Source organism: Bubalus bubalis, chromosome 8 (genome assembly GCF_019923935.1).
Source record: "Bubalus bubalis isolate 160015118507 breed Murrah chromosome 8, NDDB_SH_1, whole genome shotgun sequence".
NCBI lineage: Eukaryota > Metazoa > Chordata > Mammalia > Artiodactyla > Bovidae > Bubalus > Bubalus bubalis.
This window is the reverse complement of record NC_059164.1, coordinates 105,424,546-105,438,230: the sequence shown is the minus strand read 5'-3', so window position 1 is coordinate 105,438,230 and position 13,685 is coordinate 105,424,546. Positions and strand designations below refer to the sequence as shown.

The 13,685-nt window shown below is 40.2% G+C and overlaps 1 gene segment (V, D, J or C); it reads right to left on the bottom strand.

The window, feature by feature from the left end:
* Positions 1 to 270: 270 nt before the first annotated feature.
* Positions 271 to 10,269, bottom strand: LOC123466085. The segment is given in 2 exon segments: positions 271 to 745; positions 9,902 to 10,269. Coding segments are annotated over 2 exon segments (375 nt in total).
* Between the last annotated feature and the right edge of the window lie 3,416 nt (positions 10,270 to 13,685).

Below are 13,685 nucleotides of genomic sequence, written 5' to 3'. Positions count from 1 at the left end.
TTCTAGACACTCAATTCTGTTTAGATCAATGATGTGCTCAGCCAGGTGATCAGGGTACCCAGGGAAGACAAATGACCTGCCAATTACCCTTATTCCTGAAGGTACAGCTTTGCCTGATGAAAAGCTCAGAACTGCATATTTTAATAAAGATTGTTAGGAACCCATCAAGGTCACATCCTGTGTCTCCTTTGCCAGATACCCTGCAAACTGGAGAATCTGAGACCGCTGTACAGCTTCCTGCCCCTTTTTTGGGTTTGTGTTCCCACCAGTTATTTTCTACCTCCCCTTCGGCTCATCCTGTGTTGCCATTTACAGGTTTTTCCTTCTTCTTTATGCTCTTTCAAGGTGGGTTTCTGTTAGTTCCTACCCTCCTACCACACCACTGATTTCCTGAGCTGGGTCCACGGTGAGTTTGTGCTCTAAGAAGAGCTGATGTGCAGCACTGTGGACTGGCTGCTGGCACAGAAATACAGAGCCGAGTCCGCTGCCTTGGTGGAGTTGATTTCCAGGCTGCAGGGTGAGTTTTGGTGGCACTCAGCTGAAAATCTCTGTTTGAACATGGCTGTATCTTCTATAATTTCTTCATCCTGTAAGTAAACCAAAAACTCGAATGCTTTGTCCAGCTTCTTACGATACCAGTAAACATAAGTGTGTCCTTTTTTGGGGACACAATCCATCTTTGCTTTCTGGTCTTTTCCTTTGACCAGATGACTGGGACTCTGGGTGACCTCAGTGTCCATGGAGCCTGTGAGAAAAGAGAAAAAAGTGAAGAAAAAGCCCTGGAAGGAGCCTGATTTTGCAGCCTCAGGAGAAAGTCCTTAATCTAGAATCCAGTTAATTCACCTCACCTGCTCCCCAGAATAAAAGAGCCACATAGCACAGGAGGCCAAGGCACATGGCTGGCTCAGGGAGAAAGCAGCGCAGTGGCTTTTCCTCTCAGGGCCTCATCCCCCTTCAGCACCTCCTTGTCACGTGGTTGCTTCCTGTGGTCATCACAGTCCCCGTGTACTTGAGATGCTGGCTTTTCATAGACTGGGAGGGCAGGGAAAGCTGGTGAAACAACTGGTGTGGATTTCAGATGGCTTCAATTGTCTTTTTCCTGATTCTGCTCTTTCATCATTTCTTCAAAAATGAAAATCAGTTGCACGTCAATAACTTACTTGCTTTTCATCTTGTCGGTTTGCCTCCTCCCCTCCTCCCTTCCCTCTCAGACAATGAAACACACAATTTGCTGTACGTCAGTCTTAGCTTCCACTGCACTTACAAATGAATACAGCAGCCACCTTATACGAACAAGCCAAATTTTGAACTATACAAAAGAAATATTTGTGATGAATATATAAAGCATCTAGAGAAATAATAAAATGAGTCATCTAGCCTGAAACTGTTAGCTTAGGAGACAGATTTTCTCTGAGAATTTTTACGTCCCTGTGTTATTTTTCCAGATTTTATCACTCTTTCTCTACTGGGTCTAGGAAAACATAATCCTAAAGTTTAAGTTTTTACTCACTTTCCTTCCATTATCAGTTTGAGGAGCCTGGTAGGCTGCAGTCAGTCCATGGGGTCGCTAAGAGTTGAATACGACTGAATGACTTCACTTTCACTTTTCACTTTCATGCATTGGAGAAGGAAATGACAACCCACTCCAGTGTTCTTGCCTGGAGAATCCCAGTGACGAGGGAGCCTGGTGGGCTGCCGTCTATGGGGTCGCACAGAGTTGGACACGACTGAAGCAACTTAGCAGCAGCAGCAAGAATCTGTAAATTATATTTTCACCAGTGTTTTATGTCTTTGAAATTTATCTAAGGGATTTATTCTGTTTATACTTTTACTGTGTCATATTTTTATTCAGTTTTATGTCTGTGATAATAATTTATGTTTTTGCAGATAATTTTATATAATTCACTTCTGCTAATATGTGCATGCCTGCTCATTCCCTCAGTCATGTCTGACTCTTTGTGACCCCACAGACTGTAGCCCACCAGGTTCCTCTGTCTCTGGGATTTTTCAGGCAAGAATACTGGAGTGGGCTGCCATTTCCTTCTCCAGGGGATCTTCCCAACCCAGGGATTGAACCCTGGTCTCCAGCATTGCAGGCAGATGCTTTACCATCTGAGCCATGAGGGTAGCCCCATGGAAGCTCCAAATTAAGCCAGATAAATAATCCCAACAACTGTTGTGTGTTTTCTAGGGTTGCACATCTAAAATTCAATTGGTACTATTCTTTCTAATGTTTTAAATTTCTGGCTGTGCCTAGTGGCATGCGGTTTATTAGTACCCTGAACAGGAGTAGAAGCAGCCCACTCCCCTCCCCCGCAGGGGAGCCCAGAATCTTAACCACTAGACGCCATGGAAGTCCTGTCACTTATGTTCTTTTAACTTTGCCAGTCTATTAGGATAAAATGATATATCACTTCAGTTTTAGTTAGCATTTTTATGATTTTTCAGTTTAAATCAGTTCAGTCACTCAGTCATGTCTGACTCTTTGTGACCCCATGGACTGCAGCATACCAGACCTCCCTGTCCATCACCAACTCCCAGAGCTTGTTCAAACTCATGTCCATTGAGTTGGTGATGCCATCCAACTATGCCATCCTCTGTCATCCCCTTCTCCTACTGCCTTCAATCTTTCCGAGAATCAGGGTCTTTTCCAATGAGTCAGGGTGTCATATCAGGTAGCCAAAGTGTTGGAGCTTCAGCTTCAACATCAGTCCTTCCAATAAATATTCAGGACTGATTTCCTTTACGATTGACCGGATTGATTTCCTTGCAATCCAAGGGACTCTCAAGAGTCTTCCCCAACACCACAGTTCAAAGGCATCAATGCTTTGGTGCTCAGCCTTCTTTATGGTCCAACTCTCACAACCATACATGACTACTGGAAAAACCATAGCTTTGACTAGACAGAGCTTTGTTGGCAAAGTAAACGTCTCTGCTTTTTAATATGCTGTCTAGGTTGGTCACTGCTTTTCTTCCAAGGAGTAAGAGTCTTTTAATTTGATGGCTGCAGTCACTATCTGCTCTGATTCTGATTAAGGTCTGTCACTGTTTCCATCGTTTCCCCATCTATCTGCCAGGAAGTGATGGGACCAGATGCCATGATCTTAGTTTTTTGAATGTTGAGTTTTAAGCCAATGTTTTCACTCTCCTCTTTCATTTTCATCAAGAGGCTCTTTAGCTCCTCTTCACTTTCTGCTATAAGGGTGGTATCATCCACATATCTGAGGTTATTGATATTTCTCCCAGAAATTTTGACTTCAGCTTGTGCTTCATCCAGCCCAGCATTTCACATGATGTACTCTGCATATAAGTTAAATAAACAGGGTGACAATCTACAGCCTTGATGTACTCCTTTCCCAATTCTCAACCAGTCTGTTGTTCCATGTCCAGTTCTAACTGTTGCTTCTTGACATACATACAGGTTTCTTAGGAGGCAGATCAGGTGGTCTGGTAGTCCCATTTCTTTCAGAATTTTGCACAGTTTGTTGTGATCCACAGAGTTGAAGGCTTTAGTGTAGTCAGTGAAGCAGAAGGAGACCTTTTTCTATAATTCTCTTACTTTTTGATTGAATATATTTTTTTCTGTTTATAGGCCACTAGTGTTTTTAGTACACTGTCGTTTGACCATATTTCTTTTTGAATGTTCAGCTATTACTTACTTGTAACAATTCCTTACATAGTCCTGATAGCAAACTTTGTCAGTTACACGTGCTGCTAATATCTGTTCAATCAGTCACTTGTCTTTCACTCTTTGTAATGCCTTTTTTTTTAGTTGGTATTCCTAATATAGTTGAGTCTACATTCTCTTTGGGGAGGGTATACATTTAATTCTTTATAATTATGTTCTTGTACCCTAAGATCATAAAGATATACTTACCAGTTATTTACCAGACAGCTAACATTTTACAGTTGTGTGTATGCATTTGATTCTTTAATAATGATTATTTTTGCTTAGGCTGTGGAAATGAATTTAAATCCATCCTTATTTCTGTGGATAACAGCTTGTCCCAGAAGAACATTGCATTATTCCCCTGCAAACCTCCAGTGAGGGCTCTATCATATATAAAATGCCTACTTAAACACCAGTTCAGTTCAGTTCAGTCACTCAGTCATGTCCAACTCTTTGCAACTGCATGAATCACAGCACACCAGGCCTCCCTGTCCATCACCAACTCCCAGAGTCCACCCAAACCCATATCCATCAAGTCGGTGATGCCATCCAATCATCTCATCCTCTGTCGTCCCCTTCTCCTCCTGCCCTCAATCTTTCCCAGCATCTGGGTCTTTTCCAATGAGTCAGCTCTTCACATCAGGTGGCCAGAGTATTGGAGTTTCAGCTTTAGCATCAATCCTTTCAATGAACACCCAGGACTGATCTCCTTTAGGATGGACTGGTTGGATCTCCTTGCAGTCCAAGGGACTCTCAAGAGTCTTCTCCAACACCACAGTTCAAAAGCATCAATTCTTCAGAGCTCTGCTTTCTTTATGGTCCAACTCTCACATCCATACATGACCACTGGAAAAGCCATAGCCTTCACTAGATGGATGTTTGTTGGCAAACTAATGTCTCTTCTTTTTAAAATGCTGTCTAGGTTGCTCATAACTTTCCTTACAAGGAGTAAGCGTCTTTTAATTTCATGGCTGCAATCACCAACTGCAGTGATTTTGTAGCCCAGAAAAATAAAGGCCGACACTGTTTCCACAGTTTTCCCATCTATTTGCCATGAAGTGATGAGACCAGATGCCATGATCTTCGTTTTCAGAATGTTAAGCTTTAAGCCAACTTTTTCACGCTCCTCTTTCACTTTCAACAACAGGCTTTTTAGTTCCTCTTCAGTTTCTGCCATAAGGGTGATGTCATCTGCATATCTGAGGTTATTGATATTTCTCCCGGCAATCTTGATTCCAGCTTGTGCTTCTTCCAGCCCAGCTTTTCTCATGATGTACTCTGCATAGAAGTGAAATAAGCAGGGTGACAATATACAGTCTTGATGTACTCCTTTTCCTATTTGGACCAGTCTGTTGTTCCATGTCCAGTTCTAACTGTTGCTTCCTGATCTGCATACAGGTTTCTCAAGAGGCAGGTCAGGTGGTCTGGGATTACCATCTCTTTCAGAATTTTCCACAGTTTATTGTGATCCATGCAGTCAAAGGCTTTGGCATAGTCAATAAAGCAGAAATAGATGTTTTTCTGGAGCTCTCTTGCTTTTCTTATGATCCAGCTTAACGTTATTCCCCTTTTAAATCCATGATTTTCGTTTGTCTGTTTATTTATGCCTTTTTCATTATCCTAAATTAAGAAATGATTTGATAGTTCAAGGAGAAATCACCTTACTTTGTCCCTGTTCAACATTACTTTCTCTTTTCTCTGTATTGACCACTTAAATTTCAGATGACTTTCATCAAATTTTGTGAAAATATCTTTTGTGATTTTGTACAGCCCTGAACAAACAGTTGATAGTGCAAAATTAGGAACACTCTTACCATCGGTTTTACTGATTCATGATCACAGTACACATTTTCACTTATTTCAGATTTTTTTAATGTTTTCCTCTAAAATTTAATCCCTTTCTGAATTACAGTCTCATTTACTTAATAGATTTATTTTTATGTATTTTATATGTTACATTAGAATTTTTAAATCATCTCTCTTTAAAAAATATTTTAACTGTTGATAACATATGGAATAAAGTTTTTATATTTAGCTAAATTCAATAAGTTTATTAAATCTGTTATTAATAAGAATGCATTGCATCTTTAGATTCCTTTGGTTCTTCTTCTAAACTTGCCATCTGTCTTTTAAAACTTTTCTTCCCCTCTTTTTCTCATTCTCAGCCTTTTTTCTTGTTCTACTGGCTGGAATTTAGCAAAATCTTCACTAGAAATACTAGTGCCATTCATTTACTTATTTATCAATTATATTTGACTCGGAGAACTACAGGTACTAAATATGTGGTAGATGCTATGAGGGTTACAAGATATGAGGTTACATCCTGCTATTAAAGGAGTTATCCACATGCCAAGTGAAAGGGAAAATGATGGTCTGTCATGTCTGACTCTTTGCCACCCATGGACTATAGTCTGCCAGGCTCCTCTGCCCATGGAATTCTCGAGACAAGAATACCAGAGTGGGTTGCCTTGCCCTCCTCCAGGGGATCTTCCCTGCCCAGAGATCAGACGAATGTCTCTTACATCTCCTGCATTGGCAGGCAGGTTCTTGACCACTAGTGCCACCAGGGAAGCCCATCACTCTTCCAACTGTTATTGGCCCAGGTTCATCTTGGCTGACCCACATGAAGCCAAAACACTACATGCCCAGGTATGCTGCAGAAAGTGAGAGGGAAAGTCGCTCAGTCATGTCCAGCTCTTTGCGACCCCATGGACTATACAGTTCGTGGAATTCTCCAGGCCAGAATACTGGAGTGGGTCATTCCCTTCTCTAGGGGATCTTCCCAGACCAGGGATCAAACCCAGGTCTCCCACATTGCAGGTGAATTCTTTACCAGCTGAGCCACCAGGGAAGCTCAAGAAGACTTGAGTGGGTAGCCTATACCTTCTCCAGCAGATCTTCCCTACCCAGGACTTGAACTGGGGTCTCCCGCATTACAGGCGGATTCTTTACCAACTGAGCCACAAGGGAAGCCCATTTGCGTCAGGGAAGGGATTTATCTGCAAAGCAATCAGGAAGACAGATGAAAGATCCTCTGCCCATTTTTAAAATTGTGTTGTTTGTGTTTTTCATATTGAGTTGCCTGTTTATATATTTTGAATATTAATGGTTTACTATTACTTTGTTTGCATATATTTTCTTCTATTCAGCACGTTATCTTTTTCTTTTGTCAGTGGTTCTCTTTTGTTTGTTTGTTTTTGCTGTAAGAAGATTTTAAGGTTAATTCAATTGCATTTGCATATTTTTGCTTTTGTTTTCCTTCCCCAGTGAGACAGATCTGAATATGCGTTGCTACAATAGATGTCAAAGAGCATTCTGACTGTGTTTTCTTCTAGGAGTTTTGCTGTTCCTGGCCTGCATGTCAGTCTTTAATCCATTTGAGTTTATATAAGTGTGTGGTGTGTGAAAACGTTCTAATTCCATTCTTTTATGGAGCTGTCCAGTTTTACCAGTACTACTTATTGAAGACAATCTTTTTTAAAGTGTATATTCTTGCATTCCTTGTCATAGTTTCACTGGCTGTGTTTTTGTGGGTTTATTTCTAGACTCTCGATTGTATGTCCATTTTTGTGGCAACACCATTCTGTTTTGATTATTATAGCTCTGTATTAATTATATTGACTGAAATCAGAGAGTATGACACCTTTAGCTTTGTGGGCATTTTTTTATTCTCTTGAATGCTCTTTACTATCTGGGGTCTTCTGTGTCTTTCGCATAAATTTTAGAACTATTTGGTCTAGTTCTGTGAAAATTGTTGTAGGCATTTCGATAGGGACTGCATTAAATCTGTAGTACAGACCTTTTAGCAATATTAATTTTAGAAATGGCCCATGAGAGGAACAAGAAATGAATTCACAGACTTGACCAGCGGAGATGCAACAACTGAAAATCTTCTTTGCAAGTCATGTGCTTTGCAGTCAAAGAACTCCTTAAATATAGTTAACTCACTGGTTTGTTTTCAAAAGCAAAATGTATCTCTTCTTAACTCTTCCAGTATGGTTGAATTAGTTTCTTTTACTTTAAAGCAGAACAATACTAACAGGCACACAGAAAATGAGGCTGCTCTTATGATCTCAGGTATGGTTGCTGGTGAAAACTAATTTCTGGAGAAGGTGTTTTTCTATAATATATTGTGGTTGAGACATCAATTGAGAAATGTAAAGACTAAATCAAAGTGGGATAATGCAAAGTCTTGGAAGATATATTTTAATAAATAAATTCCATATGAGTATTACAAAGTAAATTCATAATACGTGTCTTAAAAAAATTTGGAGAAAAGTAAAAAAAAAAAATTTCAACAAAATATGTGCTAGACATCGTCAATAAAAAATATACAAAGCAATGGTTCAGTTCAGTTCAGTTCAGTCGCTCAGTCATGTCCGACTCTGTGACTCCATGATTTGCAGCACGATAGGCCTTCCTGTCCATCACCAACTCCTGGAGTTCACTCAAACTCACGTCCATTGTGTTGATGATGCCATCCAGCCATCTCATCCTCTGTCGTCCTTTTTTCCTCCTGCCCCCAATCCCTCCCAGCATCAGAGTCTTTTCCAATGAGTCAACTCTTTGCATGAGGTAGCCACAGTATTGGAGTTTCAGCTTCAGCATCAGTCCTTCCAATGAATACCCAGGACTGATCTCCTTTAGGATGGACTGGTTGGATCTCCTTGCAGTCCATGGGACTCTGAAGAGTTCTCCAACACCACAGTTCAAAAACATTAATTCTTCAGCGCTCAGCTTTCTTCACAGTCCAACTCTCACATCCATACATGACCACTGGAAAAGCCATAGCCTTGACTAGACAGAACTTTGTTGGCAAAGTAATGTCTCTGCATTTTAATATGCTACAAAGAATGGTAAAAGAAGTTACAAAGACCTTAGTAAAATAGCATGGAGGGATTTTGGGGGAGGGGGAAGTAGTCTGTGTCTTGATTCTCATGCTGGTTGCATGGGTTATAAACTTGTCACAATGTACTGAAATACGGACCTAAATTGGTGCATTTTGTTTTGGTATGTTATGCCTCAAAGTTGCTTTTAAAATTGCACGATTGCAGGAATCTGGTTGAAGGGAGATGCTGATTTTTCTTCTCAGTTGCTCTGTCATGGACAGATGAGAAGCAGCCATGAACCCTGAGGAGTCTCTGGGTCTGGAGCAATGAGTGTACTGAGCCAGGTGATCAGGGTCCCCACGGAAGACAGGTGACCTGCCGATTATCCCTATGTCTGAAGCCACAGTTTTGCCAGATGAAAAGCACGGAATGGCATGTTTTAATCGGAGAAGGCAATGGCACCCCACTCCAGTACTGTTGCCTGGAAAATCCCATGGATGGAGGAGCCTGGTAGGCTGCAGTCCATGGGATTGCTGAGGGTTGCACACGACTGAGCGACTTCACTTTCACTTTTCACTTTCATGCATTGGAGAAGGAAATGGCAACCCACTGCAGTGTTCTTGCCTGGAGAATCCCAGGGATGGGGGAGCCTAGTGGGCTGCCGTCTATGGGGTCGCACAGAGTTGGACACGACTGAAGTAACTTAGCAGCATGTTTTAATAAAGGTGGTTAGAAACCCATCAAGGTCACATCCTGTGTCTCCTTTGCCAGATACTCTGCAAACTGGGGAACTGAGACCCCTTACAGCTTCCTTCCTCTTCCTTGGGTTTGCGTTCCCACCAGCTGTTTTCCACCTCCCCTTCTGCTCATCCTGTGTGGCCATTTACAGATTTGTCCATCTGGTTTATGCTCTTTCAAGGTGGGTTTCTGTTAGTTCCTACCCTCCTACGACACCACTGATTTCCTGAGCTGGGTCCATGGTGAGTTTGTGTTCGAAGAAGAGCTGACGTGCAGCACTGTGGATTCGCTGCTGGCACAGAAATACAGAGCTGAGTCCGCTGCCTCGGTGGAGTTGATTTCCAGGCTGCAGGGTGAGTTCTGGGGGCACTCAGCTGAAAATCGATGTTTGAACATGGCTGTATCTTCTGTAATTTTTCCATTCAACAAATAAACCAAAAACTCAAATGCTTCCAGCTTCTTGTGATACCAGTAAACAGAAGCATGTCCTTTAATGGGGACACAATCCATCTTTGCTTTCTGGTCTTTTCCTTTGACCAGATGACTGGGACTCTGGGTGACCTCAGTGTCCATAGAGCCTGTAAGGAATGAGAAAGTTCACAAAAAGCCTTAGAGGGAGCCTGATTTGGCAGCCATAGGAGAAAGTCCAATACATTTGCCTCACCTGCTCCCCAGAGAAAAAGAGCCACCCAGCACAGGAGGCTGAGGCTCATGGCTGCCTCCAGGAGAAAGCAGGGCAGTGGCGTTTCCTCTCAGGCGCCTCCTCCCCCTTCAGCACCTCCTTGTGACGTGGTCACTTCCTGTGGTCCTCACAGTTCCCGGGTACCTGAGACCATAATATTTCATAGGCTGATAGGACAAGGAAGGCTGTGAAATAATCAGTATGCATTCCAACCTGCTTTGACTTTCTGTTTCCTGATTCTGCTCTTCCATCACTTCTTTAAATATAAAGTCATTTCTCATGAATAATTTATTTGCTTTTTAAATTTGTGCGTTTGCCCCCTCTCCTCCTCCCTTCCGTCTCAGACAATGAACCATGTAACTTGCAGTGTGTCAATCATAACTTCTGCTGCACTTACAAATTGGTATAGCAGCTACTTTATGTTAGCAAACCAAATTTTGAACTATACAAAAGAAATATTTGTGATGAACCTGCAATAGATCTAGTCAAGTAATAAAATGAATGATCTTGCCTGAAGCAATCAGTTTGGAAGGTAGATTTTCCCAGAGAATTTTTAAGTCCTTGTTGTTTCTCTAGATTCTATCATTCTTTTCTACCAGGTCTAGGTAACCATAATCCCGAAGTTCAAATTTTTACTCACTTTCTATTATCACTTTTAGATTTATGTAAGAATCTGTAAATTATTTATTTATCAGTGTTTTATGTCTTTGAAAATTATCTAAGGGGTTCATTCTGTTTATCCTTTGTTCCGGTAATGTTCTTTTTTATTCAATAGTGTGTCTGTGCCAATAATTCATGTTTTGCACATAATTTTAGATAATTCAAGTTCATTAATAAGTAGAATTCCATTTATTAGTTTGTCAGAATTTATTATCCATTCTTGAATTTATTCACAGTAGTTTTTTCCTCTAGATTTTGGTACTAGTACAAACGGGACTACATTCTCATACCTTTCTTTATAAACCAAGTTGTAAGATTTCTCTATACCTGGGAATATAAAAATTGAGCCTTAGTGTCACCACGTTAACTTTACATACTGAGACAAAATACTTTCCAAGTTAATTAACTCAAATCATCTCAATAACATTTTATTGTGTGTTTTCTAGTGTTACACATCTAGGACTCAACTGGCACAATTCTTTTGCCAGTCTATTAGGGTAAAATGGTACCTGACTGTAGTCTTAGTTTGCACTTTTATGATTGTTAAGGAGGTTGAATATATTTTTTTTCTGTTTACAGGCCACTAGTGTTTTCTGTAGGAGAAAGCAATGGCACCCCACTCCAGTACTCTTGCCTGGAAAATCCCATGGATGGAGGAGCCTAGAAGGCTACAGTTCATGGGGTCTCTAAGAGTCAGACGCGACTGAGCGACTTCACTTTCACTTTTCACTTTCATGCATTGGAGAAGGAAATGGCACCCCACTCCAGTGTTCTTCCCTGGAGAATCCCAGGGATGGGGGTGCCTAGTGGGCTGCCATCTATGGGGTCGCCCAGAGTTGGACATGACTGAAGCGACTTAGCAGCAGCAGCAGTGTTTTCTGTACACTGCTATGCCCGCATTTCTTTTTGGTTTGGTAGCTATTACTTATTTGTAACAGGTCCTTGCACATTCTGGTTACCAAATTTTGTCAGTTACATTTGTTACTAATACCTTTTGATTTTGTGGCTTGTGTTTCACTCTTTGTAATTTTTTAACAATATGTTTATGCATCTCTTTGGCTGCTCAGGGTCTTGGCTGTGGCACACAGGCTCACTGTTGCAGCCTGTGGGGTCTAGTCCCCTGGCCAGGGATGGAACCTGGGCCCCCTGCACTGAGAACACCGAGTCTTAGCCAACAGACCCCAGGAGAGTGCCTGGAGTGTTTTTTATTGATACTTCTAATATAGTTGGGTCTACATTCTTTTTATGGAGTGTACACATTTAATTTTTTATAAGCAACGCTTTCATACTCCAAGGTCATAAGGATAAATTCACAAGTTATTTATCACACAGCTGACATTTTGAAGGTTGCACTAAAGCATTTAATTGTTTTTTAATGTATGGAATTTTAATGTTAAAGATCTTTTATAACAACTTGTCCCAGAAGAGCATTTTGTGTATGCGTTATTCCTCTGCATACATGCAGTGGTGGCTCTATCATATGTAATATGCCTACATAAGCATGCTGCCCTTTCAAGTCTATGATTTTCCGTTTGTAAATTCGTACGCCTTTTTCATTGTCCTAAATTAGGAAATGGTTTGCTGATTCAAAGAGGAACCACCTCATTTTCTACTTGTTCAATATTATCTTCCCTATTCTCTCTATTCCACCTAAATTTCAGTTTACTTTCATCAAATTTCATGAAAATACCTATTGTGATTTTGTTTTGTACTGCATTGAATTCATAGATAATACTGCAGAAACACTACTGCTTTAATTTTTTCATGATCATGGTATTAATCTTCACTTATTTCAGATTTTTAAAATGTTTTCCCTTAAGATTTAATATTTTTCTGTATTAAAGTCTCATTTACCTAATCAATTTGTTTTTATGTATTTTATGTTATTTTAAAATTTGTAAATGGTCTCTCCCTAAAAATATTTTTAACTGTTTGTTGCCAGAATATAGAAATAAACTGACTTTATATATTCATGTTAAATTCAGTACTTATTAAATTTGTTGTTGTTAATAATGCGATACTTCTCTAGATTCCTTTGGTTCTTCTAAATTTGCCATCTGTCTTTAATCACTTTTTTTCCTCCTTTTCTGATTCACACTCTTTTGTCTTGTTCTGCTGGTTTGAAATTCAGCACAATCTTGACCAGAAATTGTGGTCACATTCATTTACTTATTCATCAGCTATGTTTGACCTAGACAACTACAGATACTGGATATGTGGTAGATGCTATGGGGGTTACAAAGTGTAACATTAGATCTTACCATTAAAGGAGTTACTGGCATGCCAGGATATCTGCAAATCATTATCCCCAATGCTGCTGGACCAGGTTCATCTTGGCTGACCCACAGGAAGACAAAACACTAAGATGCCCATGTTTGGAGCAAGAAGAGGTTTGTTTGCAAGGCAACAAAGCAAGGAGATGAGAGATCTTATGCCCAATTTGTAATTGGGTTGTTTTGTGGTTTTTAAATTGAATTGCCTGAACTGTTTAGATATTTTGGATATTAATGCTTTACTGGTGTTATTTTTTGCAAATATTTTCTTCCATTCATCAGGTTGGATTTTTGTTTCAACAACTTTTTTTGTGGCTTCTTTTTTCTGTGAGATTTTAATCTTGATTAGGTCCCCTTTGTTTATTTTTACTTTTGTTTCTTTTCTTTGTAGAGACAGATCAAAAGAAACACTGCTACAATAGATGTCAAAGGATGTTCTGCCTGGGTTTTCTTCTGGGAGTTTTATGGTTTCCGGCTTTACACGTTGGTCTTTAATCCATTTTGAGTTTATATTTGTGTGTGGGGTGAGGAAATGTCCTAACTTCATAACGTTATGTAGTTGTCCAGGTTCACTAGTACTGCTTATTGAGGAGGAAGTTGTTTCCAAACTGTATATTCTTGCATTCTTTGCTGTAGTTTAACTGACCATACAAGCCTGGGTTTATTTGTGGGCTCCCTGTTCTGTGTCCCTTTTTGCACCCGTTCCATTCTGTTTTGATTATTATAGCTTTGAGCATTTACTGACATCAGAGATTGTAGTATCTCTAGCTTTGTTCTTTTTTCTCTTGATTGCTTTCACTATCTGGGGTCTTACATGGTGTCATACCAACTTT